Genomic DNA, 25,136 nt, shown 5'->3' with positions numbered 1-25,136 from the left:
TCATATAGGGACAGACATTGTCTCATCCTGATGCATTTCCAAATATGTTACATCTTCAGAGAAAATCACGGAAAGGACTCTGACTTAGTCTATATTCTGTATTTCTGAGAATAAATTTTCACATCATATTTTTAACAGGATAAAGATTATTGGAACTCTATGGAATAACTGGATTTATAGAAATACTGAAAAATAATCAGCATAAACAAATTTTATTATGGAACAGAATGAACTGAAGATTATTTTAGCTTTGTAACTTTGTTTAAACTATTGTTAATTTGTAATCATTTTTTTTTTAGATATAGGAAGCCTTGCATTTTTCTTAAAGCAGTTTGGTAAATTATACTTTAAGAAGCAATATTAAGGCATTTATATATTTTGTTCTTGTTTGACCCCTCTGGAATTTGGACAAACTTAATGAATGATTGTTATTATTTCCATTGCAATACATTTGTTTTAATAAATCAAGCAGGAACCTGATTTACTCATAACAGGACACATAAAGCCATTTTTCCAAATGTGGTTTTATTAGCCAAGAATTTTGCTGGAATGTCATGTCTGAGAGACATGGCTAGACTCTGGATGTCAGCAAAAGCTTTAAGGCATGTAGAAATACCCTGAAGCTAATAAAAGTAACTTGGAGAAAGGGCCTGGCACCTTCCTTATTCAGAAGGTTCATGGCAGTCTTTCCAGGCAAGGAGTGAGGGTTGCTTTCCTGGGAGATGGCAGGAGAGAGCTCAGGACATTTTGGAAAACCTCAAGAACTTAAGGAACTCACTCAAAGTTACAGGTATTGCAGGTAAAACCTAATAGCAACCAGGGGGTTTGACTCCTTTGCTTCATGGTGTAACTAAATCTCATTCTGGCAATTTCTTATAAGATATCAGCAAAGCACATTAAATAGACCCTACATGATCAGTTGGTATTCTTGTTATGTTTTGCAAATAACCAGGCCAGATCAAAACTGAACTTAATGCTATAAATGAATTAGTCTTAATTTGGATTTTTGATAAAAGTGAAGTATGATTCTACGTAGAGAAATTAATTTTCAGTATACTCTACTACACAGTTATGGAAATTAAACTCTAGTTCACTAAGTTGTTTTCATTTTTAAAACTTACAAATAGAATTGGATCCTAACTTTTTCTGGCTTCAGTAATAATGAGATTAGTAAAGCAATTTGACTCCTTCAGGTTACTAGCCCTATTCTGACTCAAGGAGAACCACCTCCAGGCACCATCTCCATCCTTGTCTGTGTTCAGGCTTCATCTCCCCTCTTACTGAAAGCAAGGATCTCTTGGTTCTGAAGGACAATGATAGTCCTCCACAGCAGGAAGCAGTTGCAGGAATAGTCTGGCACCATTTTCCCCTAAAAGGACTCAGAGGCAAAATTCTTGAGTGGGAAATAGTGTAGGCAGTTAGACAAAATCAGAGCAAGAATGAGAGGCCAGGTACCAATGATCCCCAAGACAGAAAACTCAGGTGCCTGGAAGCAGCCATGTGAAGACAAGTGAGGAAAAAGTGGCACATAGGCAGATGGTGAACTGGCATGTTGATTAGAATAATGGATGTGAGGGCCAACAGGCTCCTGTAGACACCTCTAAAACCATCATTATTTCTCCACAGGAGCCAAACATAGACCTGGGACCCATGAACTCTGTATAAAACACCAAATTGACCAAAAAACTCAGTCTTGGTCATTGGGGTAACAAGACAAATACAGCAAGAAGCATATCTCAGGCTATTAAAATGTCAACTCAGAGATTAAAGTTATCACACTGCTTTCTCTATTAAGATGAATGCCCCATCCTTTTGCTGGAACTGGTCTTGATCTGTAAATTGCTGACCTAAGAAGTTTTTTATTTTAAAAGGAAACAGCTTTCTCCCAGGTCCCACTGTAGTATGTAACCAAACTCCAGGTGCAACTTCAGGGAAGGGAGAGGGGACCAGCTCCTGACTGAGATCTATAAGCAAGTAACTAAAACTGTGTGGGCAGATGAGACCACAAAATGATCAATCAACATGCACACAAATGGCCTGAGATCTCCCTGGAGAAATACAAGATGATGAATATTTCTTTAGATGTACTGTATTACCCTGCTCGGGAGCAGCTGCACATCAGTATGTACTTTAGAATCTCTCCAAGACTTAAACCACTGTATCCAATAAAATGGGCATCTCACTTCCTAATATTCAGAAACCTCTGGACTCTCTAGCTACAGTTGTCTTAGATAATTAAATTGCTTAGACTGCATACTACCAGAACAAGGAGAAGTTTGCAAGACCATCATTCCTCTTGTTATTCTTACATTGGCACTTCAGCTCAGATGGAAACAAGCATCACCTAAATTAGGTGACAGGCCCCCTGGAATCAACAAACATTTGGCTACCACACCTGTCTCTTTGAAGGAACATGAGATTGGTTTATGAGTCTATTTTCATGAATACTGCAGGGACTCACATCCTTAGAGAAGGGATTTTTAATTAGATTGAATATTCTTTGCTCCATAATGCCTATGTTTATTGTTTTGAAGTGCTTTATGACTTGCTTTTCCCATGCCAGGGAGATAGAATCTGCTAGGCAAGGACCTCTAAAAAAATAAACCTGCTTTTAACTCACAAGATTTTGCTTTCCAACAGGCTCATGTTTTTAATTCCCCCAGAAGATTCACAGGACACCAATAGACCCATTGATATGGAGGAAGAAAATGGCACAGGAAAATTGAAACATGAAATAAAACTTTATACTGCTGAGACTTACTATGAAATGGAGTTAGAAGTACTAAGTTTAAACAGTATCTCATACTGACAGTATCTTTGTTAGCATACTGCATGTGCTACCAGTTCTAGTCCTGCTTGCAGAACAAACCACCTTGACCACAGTTTCAGGTGACACAAGTGGCCCAACGGCAAAAATTTAGTTGGCACCAACCAGTTCCAGAATTGTGACAACGATCTGTATCGGGACCAGAAAGGACACTGCCTGAACGTCCACAGCCACTCCCCTTGAACTCTCTGTTCTTTTTGTCACTCTCCCTTATAAAAAAAACCTCAGTGCACTGAGATGTTAATGGGCTTTGATATGAGAGTCTCTCATCCTCTTGCAGGCCAGCACCTGAACCAAACCATTCTCCTTTACATCAACCTCTGACTCTCGAGCATTGGCTGTTGGAATTGTGGGTAGTAAGAGTTGCCTTTGGTTTCATCACTATTGTGCATTATGGTGAGGGCTCCCTTCCTGGTTCACATCAGACAGCTTCTTTTCAGGTCATCATGTTGTGGAAGCATCAGCAAGTTCTCTGAGCTTATTGAGAAAAGCAATAACTGCTTTTTTTGAGCACTGTCATGACCTAAACATCTCCAAATAGTCCATTTTTAATAGTATCCTCCTTGAGATTGAGGAATTAAACATAAACTGGGGAAACCCATGTTTTCAGAAGAGATCACTGCCTGAGCCTCTGGAAAAAAAGGTGATCTTTCTACCACCTTAACCTCAGTCCAGTGAAAGAATTCCATGATCCATCCTGCAGTTTGTACATGAATAAATGTGTAGAAATGGCATCCCTAGCTATGTGAGAATTAATTCTATTGCCATAGGAACATGGAACAGGTTGGATGTGGGCCTCCCATTGTCGAGCATGTCCCCACCCTGTTTCCTGCTGTATGATGACTAGTACTGCCCAGGGGCAGGGACACTCACGAGGCTGTGGTCTCAGGTAAGGAGACTCCTTAGGAACTCTACGTGATTGAAGAATATTAGAACACCATGATATTGTAGATTGTGGTGGAACCTGGAACACCTGTCAACCCTCAACTTCACTCCTTGAATGTCATCCCTGTGATGATTTTCCAGAGACAAGGGCATAGAAATTCCTGCTTGGCATTCATGTACTTTTCACCAAGCACACTTCCATTGTTCAGAAATGGGGGTGTCTTAGAACATGCTGGGGAGTCAATACGGTCAAAATCATTAAACCTGACCCTGACCAAGATACCCAGATGAGGCCTCCATGAACATTTCTCATTCAGAGGACATGGAAGATCCCAATGTGTCCCCATGCACAGTAAATATCAAAGGTCCTTTAAGGAGCATCTTTCTTGACTCTTCCTTGCAGTGCATTTGGTTCCTTGAAACTTCCCCTGAATTCCTGATGTGCCTGTGGCTGCATCAGTTCTGTTTCTGATCCATGACTGCATGTGAGGAAGTCATGAGGATAATTGCCCTATCATCTTCTCAGCACAGTGCAGCTGTTCCACTTCTCAGGGTCATCACACTGACACTCTTGCACTGTAATATGCGGTTGTATCCTTGCACATCCAGGTACTAATCTGCAGATAGGCATTGCCAACAGAAGTGTTCATGGAGAAGAAAAGTAGTTCTGAGAAACAGTGGGCATACATGGGTTTGTGTTGATCTAGCCCAAGTATTGCAGAACTGCCCCTGGGACTGTCATACCCAGAACATAGCATAGCTCATGAACGTGTATCCAGAAGCATTGCCAGAGACCCTCACTGAGGCCCCAGCTTTTTCAACCCAGCCCCAGACTGCACCAGATGCACCTGGGAGTGTACACCTGCGGGGAGCAGGATGTGGTGGGTGGAAATCCACTTTGACTGTCCCTGGTCTCCTTCTCAACTCATTTCCTTTGGGGCTCCCAATCTGTAGTCACTGTTGACCAGGAAGAGGGCTCTGAAGGTCAAGTCCATAGTTAGGGACTGTTTCACAGGGGAGGGTGTGGCTGTGGGTGATGCTCTCAGGGCACAGACAGACCCACAGTTAACATTGTCTACCTATTCTCGTTTGCATAGTCATCAGGCAGATCATATGATAACTGATTATATGACTCCACCTGGCAGAGGGTAGAGGACAGATCATGCTCAAAGGAGACTCATGGTACTAGTCCTAATCAGTGTTACCTGGTATAAGTCCCCTGCCAGGTCTGTGAGTTCTGTGCAGACATAGCTCCTCCCATTGAGGTATAAGCCCCCACAGGATATGCTCCTCACTGAAAACCTACCTTTGAGTGACTCAGAGACCACCTGGACCAGGTCTGGGCTTTAATACCTGTAGGTTTTATTCCTTGGATCAGCATGTCTTCAAAGTGCAGGACTGAATAAATTGTAAAAAACATCCCTGTCTCTGGCTCCTTAACATTCAGATATAAAGAAGCCCCAGGAATACACTCACTGACTGTGATTCTCTTGTCTTAGTGTGTTAAATTCTCTGATGAAATAGCGTGTTTACAGTCATCTCATGTCCAATCCTTATTTGAGATGCTTTTTATGAAAAGAGGAAGACCCAGACCCTCAGAGAAAATCCCTCCCCAACTCCCTCACTCTTGCATCTGAAACCAAAGGCTGAGGTTGTGGGTCCTTTGAACCCCCTGCTGCCCAGCCCAAGCCCTGCAGGAGAGGCTTTTGACTTGACTCATAGGACATGGACCTGTTAGTGGCTCTAGTGCAGAATTAAAGGCTAAGTCTTGACTTAGGACACTCTCTCAGGGACAATATGTGTTTAGACATCTTAGGGTAAAGAGAATGACCCGACTGGATCCATGACTCTGCAGGAATTCTCTGCCCAGTGCACTGTGTAGGCACCAGGGAGCCCAATGGCTGCAACTGCCAGATGCACTGGCTTAGCTGACCTTGGTGAGTCCTGAAGCTCTCAGGAGCTTTGGGGGACTCTGAGGTTTTCAGGTTCTTCTGCTTGCAGGTCCCCTCTGAGTATCCCTGCATGTGGCCCTACTGTCACATGCATTTCTACTGCTCAATAAATCATACACAAACACACACACACACACACACACACACACACACACACACACACACACACACTGGTGGTATTTGTAGTAATGAACCCAGGTCTCCCCTGTCCCCTGTTCCTAGCACATGGGCAGGATCAACATACTGACTGGAACCGAATGAGTGACCAACTTTGATGACAAAACAAAAGCAAGCATGGTTGACATGAAGACCAGAGAGTGTCGACCCTTGTGGATTTGTTTTCTCCCAGCACCTGCAAATTTCAGAGACTATGGTAAGAATGTACTGGCTTGTCTTGGAGAAGGTCAGACCAAGGTACCCTTTTCCAGTCAGTGTAGCCAACACTGATATGAACTGTGGGGTGTCTCTCTGACGTATAGCTACAGGTCCCCATTCTCAAAGCACAGAGCAAGAAGCCCTAAGATTAGTACCATGGGGAACATGGATGGGTGTCTCCCCAGGAGCAGAAGCAGGTGCTGATGCAGGAACAGCATAGGCAGAAAAAGTGATCCTGGTGTATCAAAGTCTGTGGACCAGTGTCAGCATCTGTGGAGCAGTGTAAGTGTAGTTTTCCACTGTCCCTACTCTTGTCTTGAATACTCCCTGGTGTCCTGGGTCCACCATATAGCCACTCCTCCTGTCTCCTGACAAGAGGTTTGTGTCTGGGCTGACACTTTCTTCTCACTCTGTCTCTTACACAGTAATACACAGCTGTGTCCTCAATGGTTGTGGAGCTCAGCTGCATGGAGCACTAGTTCTTGGATGTGTCTCTGGAGATGGAGGTGCAGATCTCTCAAGATCCGGATGGGCTGTAGGAAGTGCTTCCATCATTACATATGTACCCTATCCACTTCAGTCCATTCCCTGGGGCCTGATGGATCCAGTTACAGCAGTGACCAGTGGTGATCTAGTAACCAGAGATAGTGCAGCTGAGGAAGATGGTCCAAGAGGGATTCACCAGTCCTGGGCCTGATTCCTGCAACTGCACCTGAGAGTGGATGTGGGGGCGACTTTGCCCGAAAGACTCCTCATCCACCACGGATGAAAGTAACACTACCAAGACATTATCTGCTTGTGGAGGAGAAGTGGCCAATCTCTCAGAGGAAAAAGGTCTGGAGCCCCTTCCTCAATAACTTTTAATGGGTTGTAATACAGAGGAATACAGGTGGCAAGGATCAAACAGTAGATAACATATCAAAGAAATCTGAGGGCTTAGTCTGAGTCAGTGTCTGTCAGGAAAGGGGGTTTTGCAGAAACGTTGGGAGACATACTCATTTCCTGCTCGGACCCTTAACATATGAATGAAAGCACTCCTAGCAAAGCAGGTTTCATGGGACTTTTAGGAATTTTTTCTTATGCCTGACTACCCTGGGTCCCGCTCTAGCTGGCAAGAAGCTGCACCACCTCCCCCATCACAGGTTTTCAGGCTTAAGTGGATTAGAGCAGGAAGCGCTTTTCCCAGAGGACATGGGGACTCGGGCTATGTCAGAATACCCAAGGGGGTGAGGGTCCATCACTTCCTCTTTGTTGCAGCCCCCCGAGTCCTTCCATGATGGTCTCCCAAGTGATCATGTCTGGGTTAGGTTGCCCCTCCTCTGAGGAGTTGTACCCATCTCTGACTATCCAACCATGCATTGGGGGCAGGGGGATGAAGCAAAAGCAATGTTTGCTACCAGAGACAAGCTTTGTCTCTTTGTGGCTTGCATTCTGGAGGTTGCTCACTCAACCTTAGCCATGGGAGGTAGTTACAACTCTTGAAACCAGGCAGAGCAGTTCCCAACAAATGGACACCTGGGGACAAGGAGCACCAGTCCCTGTCAGTCATGTGCAATCACAACCATCCTATAGATTTATGTCTGACATTGAGACACTAGCCCTGGGGGGTTGTCACCAAGCACAGAAGGAGACCCAGCAGTCTCATATTCTTCTGTAACTCATCTCCACCATTCCCAGAGATGTCTGTCCCATGTGAGGGGAGAGCTGTGAGCTCCACAGCCCAGGGGAGGATTTAACCTGGATCTGAAGAGAAATTTTCATGTGGGGCTCTCTGATCTTAAAAGTTGGGAGGGAATGAGGTCACTGTCCCATGTTCTCCTGGGTCATGAGCACATTTCTTCTCTTGGACTTGATGGTGAAGTTCTCAAGCAGGAGACAGCATGGGTATTGAGACACCTTTGAACCATGTCAATGGACAGCTCTCTTTCTATGTTTAAAATAAAATCTGGATTGGCTGAGTTGTTCACACTATTTTAACCTCATGGGTCATTCGATTCGTTAGTAAAATTGATTAACATTATACACTGTGGGAGATCCTGGCCAGTGGAGCTCTCCCAGGTGCTGCAGATGAGAATAACTTGTCTGGGACACAATCTGTTGTTCTGAAGGGAAAGGGAGTGGAAATTCCCTCTAGTGCAAAAACCCTGAGCCCTTCTCCTACTTGGCTATTATTAGGGTCAGGAAGTGCAGGAGGATACAGTACACATGCATAGCTTATCAACCAATGTCCAAAAGGCTATTGCCATAAAAAATTACATTATCTATACATAACAATTGAAGAAACACAGAGATCATCTCAGGTCAGGGCCTGTGAGACATGCTAACATCAAATGGCTGTAAAGGTGTATTTCATGAATCAGGGAGTTCACTCCTTATGCTTTGAACTTAAATATCTGGTTTATATCAACAGGGCTATTGCAAGGCAGAGCAAGCTTCAAAGGATTCAATGTACATTTCAGACCTGATTTTCCACGGGAACCCTTGGTGTTAGTGTTGGGTTGTGCCTGCTACCTGCATTTCCCAGCTTTCTAGAGAGACTTACTGGCCTCTCTCAAGTCCTGCTCTCATGGGGCTACAGTCTCTGAAACCACACACAGTGATCTACAACAATATACAAATATTCTCACAAGCACAATGAGACACATTATGTAGACTCATGGTTGCCAAATTGGATAATCATAATTTCATTAAAAATATGTATATTTTTATGTAGAAACAATTACATAGTAAATAATACTCTTTTCCTTGACCTGCCTGAGGTTTCTGGTCCTGTGGGTTGCAGTGCAGGTGCAACCTCTGTCTCAGGGAATGAGCCATTCAGGTTAGCACCTGCAGCCGAGACATCTGTTAGACATACTGAGTTTTTCCTTTAGTCTCACTTCCCCCAGGGAAGGGCATCTCCTTCCCACAGAAGAGGTCTCAGGAAGCCTCCCAGTTTCCTAGACTACATGGGATGCTGAGCCCCTGGAGTCACCTTCTTCCAGAGAGACACAGGCACTGATTATGAGCCAACAGGTGTTCTGAGAAGTTTGCAAATGACTTGACCTGCTTCCTTTTCATATACAGTAACCTAGGAATCTGCTGTCCCTGAGTTCACCTGATACCTGGCTGGAAGGAGATCAGGAGGCTGATGCCCTGGGAAGGGGACTGGGAGCTCATGATGGGTTAAGGTTTCAGAAGGAGGAAAACTGAAGTGCAAAGTGATTGTATCTTTTACAAAATCACTAAACTGGGATTAGTCTACTGAATGAGGAATCAGGGGAAATGGCTTATGAACCTCACAGGTGAGACCTTATTGAATGTGTTAACAAATGCCACAGTAAAACTCCACAGGTGCCCCTGGATCCACACCTCATAGCTCACGGAGCAAGTATGAAGTCCATACCTTTGAGAATGGCTCCAGTGAAGGAGGTCTAAGTCAGGGCTCTCAGACACTCCAGAAGCTGCAATCCTCTGAAAGAGGCAGTTGGCCCATGACTTCTAAAGCAAAGACAAAAATCTCAGACAGTGGAAACTTCTACTAAAGGTGTCTCAACAAGATCCCTGTCGAATCCCTTGTCTGTTCTTATCTACTTGCTCATAACCCTGGATTGCTCTTCACACAATGCATGACGAGCTCCCGTTCCCTTATTATTGCAACTGCTAAGTGGTTTTTGATGTCCAAACACAGTTTTTTTCAGGATGTCTGGGAGCATTCAGGCCTCATCCTCTTCATCTATGTCATTCCTCATCTTGACATGCTGATAATAAAGCCTTGGTCATAGCTCCTTTGTCCCTGGTGGGACAGTCCATCCACCAAAATTCCCGCCCAACATGAGAAACTTCACCAGTCTTCACCCTGTGAGGACAACAAACCCTGAGCCAGGCTCCTGTCCTGTCTCTCAGAATCCAATTCATCCCCAAAACAGATGCTTGACTGGCTCTCGCAAGACCTCAATCGTGTTACAACTGTGCTCCATCTGATCACTTGGTAGGTGGGCATTATCACACACAACATCTGAAGCTACTTTAGGTGGGAGTCCCTCCAAGTTTGCACAGTGTCTGCAGCCACAGGTGCTTTTTCTAGGCTGCTGTGATAATTACCAACACAACTAGACATTTTTTTTCTCTGTCAGGATTGACCACTGATCTGAGAACTGATGGCCTGGAAGTCCTTGGAGCTGCCATTTGCTGCTGAGTTGTCTGTCCTGTCAGTGTTCCAACCCCAATTCTGGAGAAGATGCAGAAGCAGATGTCAGATGAAGAGGCAATCCCAGACTATCACAGAAATGCAGGGTTCCCGCTGACTTCCATCCACTGTGTCACTTGCCCCATAAAACAGGGCCATGTCCTTGGTGGTCAGGAAGCTCAGCTGAAGGGCTAACTGGCTCATGGACATATCATCACTGATGGAGATTTGCCCCTGAAAAACTGAGTTGTACCTTGTGCTCCCTGTCCACTACCCCACCAAGTCCAGCCTCTTCCCTGGGGACTGGTTGATCGAAATCCTGTAGCTAAGTCTGGTGACTGAGCCCCCTGAAACTGTGCAGGTGAGGGAGAGGATCTGCAATGGATTCACCAGTCCTGGGCCTGACTCCTTCAGCTCTACCATGGATAGGACACCTGGGAACAAGGGCATCCTTCTCTGTCAGTCATGTGCAATCACAATACCCCATAAAGCTGTGTCTGACATCTGAGACACTCAACCTGGGGGGCTGTCACCTGGCTCAGGAGATCCAGCAGTCTTATCTTTTTCTAGACCATTGACCACAGTTCTGCCTTCCCTAGAGACTCAGGCTTTTGTGAGCCTCAGACTCATGTGAATCAAGAGCTGTGAATTTCCACAACCCAGGGAAGGATTTACCATGGAGCTGAAATTGAAACTCACATGTGGGGCAGCCTTTCCCGTGTAAGTGGAGAGGAACTGAGGTCAGGCATCTTGGTCATTCTGGAACCTCTGTGGGGCATATCTTCTTTTGAACTTACTCAGCATGTGTCCCAGAGATAGAGGATCGCCTGGTTCTTCAGACACAATGGAATGATATTAACAGGCATTCTCATCTTTCTGAGCATAAGAAGAAGTGGTGGACTAGGAGAGTGGGTGACATTTTTAAGTTTTCATGCATCTTTTAATCAGATTTAAAAAGGTAAATTTTGTGTACAGTTTCTGAATATCAAAATTCTAGTGTATCCATAACTACTAAACATTACTATTATAATTTTACACAAGTAATATCACCTTCACAGAAATATCAGAAATAAGGGACAGTCATTCTCAATAGCTTGTTTCTTAGTTGATGGTATCTCTGATTTGAGTAATGCCCTCCCAACACAAGCAGGTAGGACACCCTGAATTCTTAATGTTGGAAGTTTTGTGATTATATCTAAGTTTCCTGTGCAAACTCTTCCCTCCCAAAGGTCCAGGACACATTGCAGATATGCCAAAGTAGTCACATGAGAAATAATCACAAATTTAATTGAATAAAAGTCTGGAAATGTAAAAACTGGTTATTTGTGTTCTGTTCAGAATTCTACATTTGTTGAAATGATTATGGCAGTGCCTTAACTGACCTGTTTTCTCAGTCTAGTGTTGTTAGCGATGTTGGAGTTCAGAAGAAGGGAAATGAGGGGAATTCCTAGCATAGATTTGCTCGCATGAAAGAGAACCATTGCCCTTACAGGAAACCATCCACCCAGCCTTTATTGGCCCTGTTTCTGGGTACGGTTGCTGTGTTCAGAGGGAGCTGGGCTCTTCCACACAATAATTAATGTTCTTAATGTAAAATAAATACTTTCTTCCATCAGATATGCGATTTGAAAACATGTTCTTAATGTTCACATCTGGCTATTTATTGGCTTAAGGGATGTTAGTTGGGACAAATTTATTTAATTTTAACAAAGTCTAGCATATTCATATTTTAATAGACCTTTTTTTTTTTACAAAGAACTCTTGAGAAAATAGCTTCCATTGTTCATGTTCATTGGTTACAGCAGGCATAGGGTCTAGAGAAGACTCTTTTGAACTGTGTAAAGGGATGATTCTGGACATAGTTTGAATCACATATAGAAATAAGCCTTATTTTCATGAGTTTACTGGATATATGTGTTTAAAGTCTTTTTAGCATAGATCCAGAAGGAAGAACAACACATGATAGAGATAGATTATATCACCTTAGAAAAAAGGTGTTTGTTAGAAATAGAAATAGTAAAGCTTCTGCAGTTTAGAGAACAAGAAAAACAAGGAACAAGTCATTTTAAACGAATAGAAAGGGAATTCCATGTTACCCACATTCACATTTTATAGTGTCACAGTTATGTGTGGTTACAATGTCACAGGGCCAGGGAATGAGGAGTTAGCTCTAGATCATTACTCATCTGGTGATATCATGACTCACGCAAGCTGTGTAATCCTTGGGACTCCATTTATAAAATTTCTCAACAAATGCAGGAAAGAGAGGAAACCACTGGCCACAGGATCATCATCATCATCACCATCACCATCACCATAATCATTAACATCAATTGCTTTCCTATAATTATCCTCTTTTCATTTTCTGTAGGCATGGGTGCTTTTCACACATAATTAACTTTATCCCAGATTTTGCTCATTTTTTGTTTCTTAAGTAAAACGGATAGCAGACTTTATACTATTTTGTTTGACTAATGCCAAATGAAGTCTCATTTCTGCCTCTTCTCCTTCTGCCCCACACAAGAAATCTGATTATAGAGTCTGGATCTCCTCTTTACACATCACTGGGAGAACTGAAAATGCATGAACCCTTGTAAGCTGATTTCCCTGCTCTACAACCTTGAGAAAATAAAATCCCTGAGCCCATCTCCTTTCCTGACTCTATCAAATCATGTTTACCTTGCTGAAGGTCTCTTCCTATTCTTCCCAGGGATGTCAAATACGTGTGTGATACACATTCCATGTCACTTTCATGTGTGTTTCTTAACAGCCTAAACATTCACACCAAGCTGTGTGCGTCCCTCTGCTCTGTGTGGTGTCACCTATGTCTGATGCTGTGAGCATGATGTCAACTCAAAGACTGTCAAGACCAGACATCTTTGTTCCCTGACATTGGGGCCATATGACTCTAGTTACCCCTACCCAGCATGCCTGTGTCCTGCTGCTGGCCAGCTTGGACAGTGAGCTGTGTGGTGTTGTGCCACATTGTTGGGTCCACAGAGTCTCTGGTTAGATAAAGCTGATGAGAGCCAAAAAGTTTGGTTATTCATTGGAATTGGACACAAGTGTGTGTGAAAAACTGTCTTTTGTGCATGAGAGAGGGTTGTCTCTCTTTACAACAGATACTTCTAAATCAGAGAATTCAGAGGTGAGCACAGAATAGGAATCCAGAGAGGCTGCCTGTGGGACTGTTACAGGGAGAAGAAACCAAACAGGAAACCAGTCAAAACCTCCTTCTGCAACTGATCCAGTGGTTGTCCCTGTGTTCAGAGACTCTCAGCTCCCCTTGATGGTCACAGCCCCGCCTGCAGAGAGGTTTTGTCTGGGCTCACAATGAGTTCCCCTCACAATGTCTCCCTTACAGTAGTAATGCAAGGCCATGTACTCAGCTCTGTCTGTTCATTTGCACATAGGCAGTGCATCTGGAATCAGCTCCTGAAATGATGAATCTGCCTTTTGCAGATGCAATGTATTCTCTTGTGTGACTGGTAGCTTTGTTTCTAATAAAACCTAACCCACTCCAGTCTGTTTCCTAGAAGCTGGTGGATCCAGGTTATATATTAGTAACTGAAAGTGAATCCATTACATTTACAGGAGAGGCTTATAGAGACTTCCAGGCTTTCTCAGCAACCCCCTTATCCCATCAGTTGCACCTCACATCACAAACCTGCAGAAAACAGACTCTTTTTAGGGGGGGGACACACACTTAAGCCCCACTTTCTTCATAAAGTTAAGCTGTAAAAGCATCAATCAAGTGCCCAGCTTGGGAAAACTTCATGATGCTTCCTCTGGGTTGCTGCAGTGACTGCAGACTGCAGAGACCTGGGGGGTGGCTGCCCTCCCAGAGAGACAGGAACAGTGGCCGGTCTGGGTTTATCAGCACATGAAGCACCCCATTTCCATGTGCTCCTTTCCTTAGGGACAGGGAAGAGAAATCCATAGGTGAGGATCCCTACTCGACTCAGAGGGACAAGCATTCTTGTTGTGACAGTGGGAGTTTTATGAGGCTGGTGAGTCTACATGCTGCAGAGTTATTCTTGTTGTTATTGCTAATTTCTATGTCTGTGCACCGAGAGTCCATTACTGTGGAGAAAGAGAGTAGGAAGAAGGGACAAATCCATGTAGAGCATTTTAACTGCTGTGGACACCCACTGTGCTCAGCCTCTACCCTCTTCTCCCCCAGTGGCTTACTGACTGTCACCTCAAATGCCAGATGAGCACACAGCACACCAGTCATTATCCTGTAAGATGCTGCTTTGATCCAAATGCCACACGTCATTTATTAGACACAGTTTCTGGGGAGATTGAAAGCTGAGATAGTTAAACTGATAAAACCTAAGTGAACACTGAAACCTTCTGCCAAAGCTCCATCTGAGTGAGGTTAATGTGATGCCTTTGAGCACATCAGCCATGGCCCTGTGAAGCGGTGACTAAGAGGACCATGCATTGGTGGATCTTACCTCCACTGGGACCTGGATTTTGTCCTATGCTGATGTGATAAATAATAAAATTGTTCATGGATTACACCCACTTCTAATGCTGCCCTCCTGCTGCATCTGTTTAGGAGCCTCCCATGACCCTCAGCCAGAAAATTTTGCCTATGGAAGAAAACAACTGAGGGAAATTACCCTTGCACATGGCTGGAATGATACGCATGCTCTACTTTTCACAATAAAATGGCAGTGAGACCCCAGGGCATCAGTCCTTGTGGTCATGTTACACTACAATATTAATCCATTCTGGATGCTGTAACAAAGTACCAACAACAGAAATTTATTTCTCACAGATCTAGATGTGAAAAATCCAGGAACAGAGGCTGGCACTTTTGATGACTGGTAAGAACACCTTCGTAATGGTTATTTACTGTAACTTCACAGGGTGGATGTATTAAGGAAGCTTCATCAGTCCTCTGTTATAAAGGCCCTAAAACTGTTCAAGAGAGCTCTACCCCAGGACTGATATTTGTCTCAAGGCCCCACTTCCTAACACCATCACATGGACCACAGGTTTTAATATAAGAGTATGTGAGCAACACAAGCAACCATGACAACAACAAATGAATCAAATCATGATTCCACCCAGTTGCAAAGCTTCTCCAGCAGACCTCCCCAAACTGAGGATGTGCATTATCCTGTAAAAGCTTCTTATCTTTGGAAGCAGAGAGATGAACCAAATCCTTTAGAACAAGCTGAACCTCTGCAAGGTAGACAGATTCAACCCTAGAAATTGAACACATCCATATAATTTATTATTGTTCCCATTATTGTTTATATATAACCATTATTCTCATTTTCTATGAGCTAAATTTGTTTTCCACCCATAATGGTCAGTAGCTGTGTTCTCACTCATGTTTCCTAGGTATTCGGTGGAAAAGCAGTCAGTCTCTATTGTTTGAGATATGATGCTGACATGTTAAGATTCACCCTTCTTGCTCCTCCTGCAGACACATGGTAGAGAAAGTGGGGAGTCTCTGTAGTTTGCTGCAGGTAGGAGATTGAAACCACAAAAACCTATCCTGTGAATAGGACCCTTCCTGACTTTGTCAGGGATTAATAAAACCTGAGCCACCCCTTGCTTGACATGATCCAATCAATCATTTCTAAGTTAATGAAAAGTCCACACCTGTTCTCAACAGACTCCTCAATGAAGTGACAAACTTTTTTATAGTCCCTCTGTGTGTGACTCCCTAGACATCTATACCAAGTAATAATAGTGGGGGACCCACTACCTCCTCACGATGTCAACTGTTGTTGGTGTCATGGACATGGAGTCAACGATCATCACCAGAAAGTTTTTCTCCTTGGTGTTGGGTTCACATGCCTCTGGTGCCCACTGTACAGCATGCATGTGTCCTCTGGCCAGCTTGAACTCTGAGATATGTGGAGTTGCTGCACTCTTGGGTTCTGCAAAGCCTCTGGTTGGATTCAGCTGATGTAGTTCAGAAGGTTTGGTGATTCATTGTTGATTCATTAGAATAGGAGTAAGGAAATGTATGTGACACTCTTACTTGGGGCATGTGAGAACATTTTCCTCTGATGACAAGCCTCTGTAACTCAGATGCTGGAGAGGTCAGCACAGAAGCATGAAGGGAGGGAGGCTCCCAGAGAGAAACTTCTACATAGGGAAGTCAACCCCACACCTGCCAGGAAACCAGCCCTTAAATTGCTGCTGCAGCTGCTCCCTGTGCTCAGTCTGACCTGAGTGCCCCCTGGGTGTCCTGAGTGTCCCCTGCAGCCCAGCCCTCTTGTCTCCAGGGAGGTTTATGTCTGGGCTCACACTGACTTCCCCGCACTGTGTTTTTCGCACAATGATAAACGGCTGTGTCCTCAGCTCTCAGGTTGTTCATTTGCAGGTAGAGCTCATTCTTGCCATTGTTTCTGGAGATGGTGAATCAGCCCTTCACAGAGTTGGCAGTTTGTGCTACCACCACTATAACTAATGTATGAGACCCACTCCAGCCCCTTCCATGGAGCCTGGAGGACCTAGTTCATCCAGTTGCTACTGAAGGTGAATCCAGAGGCTGCACAGGAGAGTCTCAGAGACCCCCCTAGGCTTCACCAAGCCTCCCCCAGACTCCACCAGCTGAACCTCACACTGGACATCTGCAAACACAAAGACCTCAGGTCAGGAAACTGTCATACATTCATTGTTTCCCTCAGTCATGTCCACTCACATACTCAGTGTCTCTTGTTCTCCATAAATTACCTGTTAATATTGCAGCAAGGAAAACCTAGCTGAGCCCAAACTCCATGGTGGGAGGCCTTTGTTCTGTCCTGAGCAGGGAATGGGAACACCTGGGAATTCTGACCTGGGCTCTTGTCCCAGAGCTGCAGGGTCGGGCTGGGTTGCTTTTCATGAGCAGAGGGGCCTTATTAGTATGTCCCATTACTATATAGGAAGCTCTGGGTTTGGATGCTGACATGAGGAACATGTTCCCATTGTAATTTCTCCAAGGGCAATTCTCCGTTAACAATTACTCCCAACTCTTGCACAGTTTGGCTCAGTTGTTTCATCATACTGCAACTGAAGGTTGGAGCTTCTATCCCAGCTGTATCTAATCCCCTGTCTGGGCATGTACAGGAATCTCTCTCTCTCTCTCTGTGCCTCCCCCTCCCTTCCTCTCTAAAAGAAATGAATAATTCCTCTGTGGTGAAGACAAAAAATAGTAATATGAAAAATAAAATAATTACTTCCTACATTTGGTGCTGTGCCCTCCCCAGGGACACAACTGCATCAGGAGGTGATTACACAATCTAGGAGAGTAAATTGTCATAAGTGGAAATGGATTTAAAATGAGAGATTCCTTAAAGAACCACCAATATTGAACTCACCAAGAGAATTCAACCCTTATGGCCAGAGAAGGCTTGTATTCAGGATACAGGGAGTTCCATCTGACCCTTTCCCACTCCAGTGATCAGAGCATGAACTTAGAGGAAAGTGTGACCCTAGAACACAAGGACCCAGTGTTGGAGTAGGTGGAGCATCTGTATAGATCACTGGGAGACAGAAGTGTGAACTTTGTAGAGAAGCAGACAGTGGTCCTAAGTCATGTTCCTCCAGCGCGGTTTGGGGTTTGGTGCTCAATGTCCAGCTGACTCATTGCCTCATTTTTGTTTTTTATTTTCTGGACTGTGGTACAACCAGGTTCAAGCATTGAGGACACTGCACAAACTCAGTTATGACTAGATCTTCCTAGGTGAAGATGTAGATAGACTGTTGAGTAAGCATATTAAAATTATACATATTTTGTTATGGGAAACTTCAATGCCCATCACTAATAGAAACTAAAAAATAAAATTATAACTGATATGAAGAGCACCATTTTTATTCATCCATGGATTACGGACTGAATAAATAATTAAAAGAACATCCTCTTCCTGTAGCTGGTGGATCTGACTTTCTATGAAACTGTTCAGACACAGCAGTTCAGCCTTATTTTCACCATTACGGTCTGTGCTCTGTGGATTGTGATGTATGTCTAATTAGGAATTCAAGAGGTAAGTTCATCTGTCGGTCATCATAAGTAAATTTCATAAGGTTTGTCTCCTTCCTCTTTTTCATCTGTTCATGTCTGCACATGACCCTTTGGAATGCTGTCAGCTACTCCACACAAGTTGGGCACAGGGCTCAGCTGCAGGAAGAGCTGGATCCAGGAGATGTCCCTCGGTCAAGATTCTGTTCTGTAAGGAATGTTGGGGTGTGCACTATCATGAGCTCCCATGCACCCCACCCTTGCCGCTCCTCTCTGGGCTTCACCAGTGCTGAGCTTGACTAGTGTAGCTCACCTGGGACAGGACACTTAAGAACAAGTAGGATTTTGACTAAGGGACACCTCATCTTTCAGCCTCTTTACATGTATGATCTGAGACCCTCAAACATCAGTCTCTGTCAAGGAGAAGATTCTCAAGCATATTGTGTCCATGACACACCCTTGTCCTTGGGGTCACACCCACCTGACACAGAGGGAAACACAGGCTTTCCAGTGGGTTGTACTCTCCCTGTGGCCTGGTTCTCACTGATATGTTCAAGATCCTTGTTCTGTGAGCTATGGAAGACTCAGAACAGAGATTTAAATCATACATATGTGCAGGGAGTACACACAATACAGTCTCAAACACGTCCCAATAAGATAACATGTGTGCACACACATGAACACACTCACACTCTCCCATGCTTCAAGCAGCTCAGGAAGGAAGCCTGTTCCCAGATTCCTGAGGTGCAGCTGAGACCCAGATCCTCAGGGAACCAGAATGGCTGAACCCTGATTCCCAAGAACATCCAGATCCCTGCTGCTAGGACTGGTGAGTGTTCCCTTGTATGACAGGACTCTGCAGACGTGATTAAGTTAAGGATGGCTGAGTTAAAGATGTTCAAATTGGGAGATTATCCTGAATTCTTCAGTTGGGACATAAATACAATTGTGTGTCCTTTTCAAAAGGAAAGTAAATCAGAGGAACAATACTGTGATTTTTGAAAGAGAAACACACCTGACAGTGTGTTTCTACGTCTACCAGGTAAATGAGGGGCAGGAGGGCAAAGTGGGTCAGGTAAGACAGAGACACGAGAGGTGATGTCCTGGGGGATGATTGAGACCCTTGTAGGATGAGGTGTGACTATCAGAAGGAAGCAGAAGTGTGAGGACATTGAGTGCATAATGGGGGACAGAGAGACTGAGCACAGCAGACAGGGGCCTGGATAGGGCTGGACCCCTGATTTGAGAAACATTTCCAACCACAGGGAAAACGAGAGCACTCAGGGTGATTCATTGCCAAGGACAAGGACACACAGGATCATGGTCCCAGGTATAGAAAAGGTCCCAGGTACAGGGTGGAATCTCATCTGCAGACAGACAGTATCACTTCTTCCTTTGCTGTCTGAACTGAGAATGTGGGAAATCAGAGCCGCAAAGAAGGAAGAAGTATCCCTGGATGTAGCTGAGAGCTCTGAGAGGAAATCCCTGCTCCCAAGAAGAAGCCCCTTCATTCCTATCCAGAACCACAGCTGCCCACGCATCTGTTCTCTGTGGTCAGTGGGACCTGAGTGCCCCCTTCAGTCCAGCCCCAATCTCTCCCAGAGGTTTGAGTATGGTCTCGCACTGACTTCCCCTCCTGTGTCTCTTGCACAGCAATACACAGCCATGACCTGGGCTCTGAGGCTGCTCAGCTCCATGTAGGGCTGTGCTCAAGGACTTGTCTGCAGTTGTGGTGACTCTTCCCTGGAACTTCTGTGTGTAACCTGTGTTACCACTGTTAGGGTAAATCAACCCCATCCACTTAAGCTCTTGTCCTGGGGCCTGTCATACCCAGTGCATCCAGTAGCTGGTGAAGGTGTATCCAGAACCTAGCAGGAGACCTTCACTGACGCCTCACCTTAGCCCCAGAATGCACCAGCTGCACCTGGGTGTATACACCTGTGGAGAGGATGCATGAGTGGGTGAAAATAGCCCCTTTCCTTTCCCTGGTCCCTTCCTCAACCCTGGGATGGGGTTCCCTTTACCTGTAGCCATTGCCACCAGGAAGAGGGCTCTCCAGCTCCAGTCCATGGTAAAGGGCTGTGCAGTCAGGACTTCTGTAGCAGAGGGTGAGGTTGTAGGTGATGCTCTAAGGGCACAGACAGACCCATATTAAACCTAGTATACCTCTTCTCATTTGCATAGTCATGAGGCAGGAAACTTTATAGATGATATTTGATTCCACTTGAGAAAAGGTAGAAGACACAGAGACCATGCTCACTGGGAGATTGAGGGCTTAAGTCCAAATCAATGTTATTGGATACATATCCCCTGCTAGATCCCTGACCTCTGTGCAGATATAGCTCCTCCCACTGAGGAACAAGCCCCCACGGGACATGTTCTTTGTGAAACCACCTTTGAGTGACTCAGAGACCACCTGGACTAAACTGGCTTTGATACCTGCATGCTTTACTGCTGGGTCTGTATGTCTCTAAAATTCTAGCCCTAGGCAGTTAATAAAACCATCCCTGTCCTCAGCTTTTAAAATTCAGATATAAGGAAGCCATAGAGATACCCCCATTGACTGTGGTTCTCACGTCTTATCGAGTTTGGTAAATGATCTGATGGATAAACTATTCAGAGTCACCTCCAGTCCACTTTAATTTTATATGTTTTTTGAAAAGGGGAAGATGCCAACCCTCAAGGAAAATACTTCCCCAGCTCCCTCTGCACATTCTCCTAGGGAAGCAGCCCTGAGCTCATGGGTTCTGTGCTCCCTGCTGAGTACCCTGCAGGGGAGGGTCCTGTCTGGGCCCACAGGGCATGGCCCTCTCATGGCTGGAAGCTGACTTCAAGGTGCTCCCTTGGGAACACCATATGCTTTGACACCTCTGGACACAGAGAACTGCCTGTACTAAACTCCAGTGACTCTGTAGAAAGTCCCATAACCAGTGTTCTATGAATCACCAGAGAGACTCTTCCCTGCAGCTGCCAGATGCACTGACACAGCCAACAGCTCTGAGTCCAGAAGCTCAGGGGACTTTGGGGGCCTCTAATATGCTCAGGGTCCTCTGCTTGCAGGTTCTATCTGAGGATCCCTGTATGTGGTACCAATTCCAGTGCACATCTACTGATCAATAAATCTCTCTCTCTCTCTCTCACACACACACACACACACACACACAGATTTTTTTAAAATATTTTATTGATGTCATTACAGTTGTCCCACTTTCCCTCCTTCATTCCCCTTCACCCTGCACACCCCTCCCCCTACATTCCCTCCCTTTAATTCATGTCCATGTGTCCCAAGTTCTTTAGCTTCTACATTTTCCACACTTGCCCTCCTCCTATTTTCTCCCCACTGTCTATGCTACTTATTTTCTGTACCTTCTCCCCCCTTCTCCTCCTCCCACTCCCCTGTTGCTAACCCTCTATGTGATCTCCATTTCTGTGTCTCTGCTCCTGATCTAGCTGTCCTTTTAGTTTGCTTTTGTTTTAGGTGTGGTTGTTAATAACTGTGAGTTTGCTGTCCTTTCACTGTTCATATTTTTTATCTTCTTTTTCTTAGATAAGTCTCTTTAACATTTCATGTAATAAGGGCTTGGCGATGATGAACTCCTTGAATTTTACCTTATCTGAGAAGCACTTTATCTGCCCTTCCATTCTAAATGAAAGCTTTGCTGGGTAGAGCAATCTTGGATGTAGGTCTTTGGATTTCATGACTTGGAATACCTCTTTCCAGCCCCTTCTTGCCTGTAAGGTCTCTTTTGAGAAATCAGCTGACACTCTGATGGGAACTCCTTTGTAGGTGACTGTCCCCTTATCTCTTGCTGCTTCTAGGATTCTCTCCTTCATTTTAATCTTGGCTAATGTAATGATGATGTGCCTTGGTGTGTTCCTTCTTGGGTGCATTTTCTTTGGGACTCTCTGAGCTCCCTGGATTTCCTGGAAGTCTATTTCCTTTGCCAGATTGGGGAAGTTCTTCTTTATTATTTATTCAAATAAGTTTTCCACTTGTTGCTCTTCTTCCCCTTCTGATACCCCTATAATTCGGATGTTGGAATGTTTAAAGATGTCCTGGAGGTTCCTAAGCCTCCCTCTTTTTTTTTTTTTTTGAATTCTTATTTGTTCATTCTTTTCTATTTGGTCATTTCTTTCTTCCTTCTGGTCCACTCCATTGATTTTAGTCCGTTTTATTTCCATCACTATTGGTTCCCTGTGCATTTCCCTTCATTTCACTTAGTGTAACCTTCATTTTTTCATGTAATTTGCAACTGAAATCAACCAGTTCTATGAGCATCCTGATCACCAATGTTTTGAACTGTGCATCTGACAAGTTGCCTATCTGTTTGTCACTTAGAAGTATTGGCTCTGGGGCTTTGAGCTGTTCTTCTGCTTGTGCCATAATGTTTTGGTCTGTTTGCGCCTGTTATTTATGAGGGGCGGAGGCTTATGTGTTCACCAGAGTGGGTCTATCCAGTCCCTGGGTTGTGACTGGGGGCAGGGTCAGAAGGGGAGCAATGGAGTTTGTTCCACTCTCTCGGATTTTGGTCCCCTCTGCTGCTTCCCACAAGCAGATTGGGTCCTTCTGGTGCTGGTTCTCAGGTGGGTGGGCTTGTGTTTGTTCTAGAACCCTGTGGGTCTCCCCAGAGAACTCTCCTGTGAGACTGGGAGCCTCTCCCGGCACCTCAGCCCCTGAAAGTTTTTCCAATCAGTGCTTTTAGGCTTTATTTCCCATCACTGGGGCCCTGGGTTACATGGTCTGTCTCACTGACCGTTTTTAAACCTGTCTGGGTTATCTGCATGTGAATGTGTGTCCAAGGTCAGCCAGCTGCCTCGTGAGTCTTACTGGGTTTTCATCTGGTGCTCGCCTGGTCCATTAACTACCGCCTTTTCCTGCCGGGACCCCTCTCCTCTGGCCACTGACTGTGCCCCTCTTATCATATGCATGAATTGTTTGCTGTTGTCGGACTTTGGTATAGTTCAATTTTCTGTCTGTTTTGGTTGTGTTTTTGTTTCTAAATGTTTGTTGTCCTTAATTTTGGTGGCACAAGGAGGTACAGTATTTCCACCTATGCCTCCACCTTGGCCGGATGTCCAACACAGTGATTATTTAATTTCCATTGTAATTAACTCCAGGTCTCACTTCTCCCCTGTTTTAACCACCTGAGTGGGGCCTCCATGTGGATTTAAAGCTTCAGTGTGATCTCCTACGTGACTGAGTGCTAGTCAGCATTGTGAGGGACAGCCTGGCTTTTTTACCTTTCTGGGTGCTCCATTCTGCTAATTATCTTTCCTTCTACCACCTGCCTTATAGACCTCAAATCCCAGCATCTCAGGTGGAGACAGACTCTCTGCTCAATGACCCACAGCTGCACCTGTTAGTAGGTGCAGGAGCCACCATCTCTTCTTGCACCTGGGTCTCAGGTTCAACCCTCATGGACATTCCTGCACTGAACAAAGAGTCACAAGTGACAATGCAGACATAACTATTTGTTATCCATACTCCCTTTCAAAGGTGGTCTTCTCTAGGGTCAGTCATGGAGGAGCTGTGCTTTCCACATGGGAACTCTGTGTCCTCAAATCTAGCAGCCTGTCAGAGACTGAGTTCTCACTTCCTTCCAGGGACAGAGGAAAGCATCCGTTTTTGTTTTCATTGTCTGAGGAATGTCACAGGTGGCTCCTACCTAGGAGAACACTGAGAAAGTTCCCATTTTCACAAGACCAGGGATCTGTGCTGGATTTATCAAGCATGCATCAGTTATGTATATTAACATTTCATTGTAGGCACTGCATATTTATCTTCTATGTCAATATTGTCAATTTCATGTATTATCCCACTGGGGCAAATATTCTCCTTAGCAAATGTACACAGTAATCTGATGAGTCAAATAAATCTTTTTGTTGTTGTTGTTTTTGCAGTAAATGTATGTCTGGAACTTCCCCACATAAAAGGTAAACTGCAGTCAGTTATTGTCCAAGGTGAAGATGGAGAAAAATCATTTCCAAGTCAGTGTCAATGACTGAAGACTGGTGTGCTGCGGCTTGTCCTCAACTTAATCTGCTGAAGTCTCCATGAACTCTGATGTCACACAGTAATGCTTTATTCCACCCTCAGTAATCTGAATCTTCATGAGGCTCAGATATTTTCAATGAGCCCAACAGATCAAGGACACATGGAATATTATGCAACAGCTTTGCAAATTGTAACATGACATTAATGGGATCCTCCCTTTGTTCACTGAGTGCCCAGTACTGTTTCAAAGAAACACATGTGTGGTCTCTGATGGGCAATCTCGGTTAAGCTTGAATGCCCTCTGCTTTATGATAGCATAGGTCATGGTCCTCCAGAGAAAGAGACCAAAAAAAGGATATTTACATTTATATGAAATTGGTGCTCATGCTATAGAAAGTGGGACTTCCAGTGTCCCACAAGGAGGGGGTTGCACAGCAGACCCAGGATACCTGCTGTCATAACTCACCCTGGAATGACAGCTGAGGACCAGGGTTTCCAGGACAGGAAAAGACCCCTGTCCCAGCTGCAGAACCCAACACACAGGTAAGAGGGGCTTAATATTCCCCCCTTCACTCTTTGTTTCAATCAGCCCCACAGTGTAAGGGAGGGTGTCCACCTGTATTGGGAAAAACAATCTGTTTTTCTGAGATACCAATACAAAGGTATAATTTACCCTTACACACACTATCGGCAAACCCAGGAATAACTTTCAGCCATATCTTTGGGCACCTTGTGGTCCAATCAAACTAAAACAAACACCAACAGTCACAACAAAGGTATTTAAGGGAAGAGTTCCAAGTGAGAGACAATATGCATCTGCCCGGTGCATTTAGATAGAGGAGAAGCATCCACTTTAGATTCATCATAGCGATTGCTTCCTTAGGTATCTACATGTGGAATGTCGGATGGAGAGGAAGCTCCTGGTTGGAGATGAAAGTAAAACTTAACCTCAATATTACCTG

The 25,136-nt window shown here is 44.5% G+C and overlaps 1 protein-coding gene across 21 annotated transcripts in view; it reads right to left on the bottom strand.

Annotated features, from left to right (window-relative positions):
• Positions 1-257: 257 nt before the first annotated feature.
• LOC119062518 (uncharacterized) overlaps positions 258-25,136 on the bottom strand; it is a 48,252-nt gene continuing 23,373 nt past the window's right edge. For 2 of the 21 annotated variants that reach the window (XM_053672543.1, XM_037163510.2), the window contains 4 exons: positions 20,204-20,307; positions 20,077-20,117; positions 18,661-18,762; positions 17,547-18,387 (listed from right to left, as the gene is read on the bottom strand). In XM_053672543.1, coding sequence (XP_053528518.1) covers positions 18,304-18,387; positions 18,661-18,762; positions 20,077-20,117; positions 20,204-20,307 — 331 coding nt within the window. In that variant the 3' untranslated portion in view covers positions 17,547-18,303. The other 19 variants (XR_005084992.2, XR_008392870.1, XM_037163513.2 and 16 more) reach the window with 19 other exon arrangements.

Source organism: Artibeus jamaicensis, unplaced genomic scaffold, assembly GCF_021234435.1.
Source record: "Artibeus jamaicensis isolate MK-2021 breed Jamaican fruit bat unplaced genomic scaffold, CSHL_Jam_final contig_761, whole genome shotgun sequence".
Classification (NCBI taxonomy): domain Eukaryota; kingdom Metazoa; phylum Chordata; class Mammalia; order Chiroptera; family Phyllostomidae; genus Artibeus; species Artibeus jamaicensis.
The sequence above is the reverse complement of the archived record's forward strand: the minus strand, read 5'-3'. Positions and strand labels throughout refer to the sequence as shown.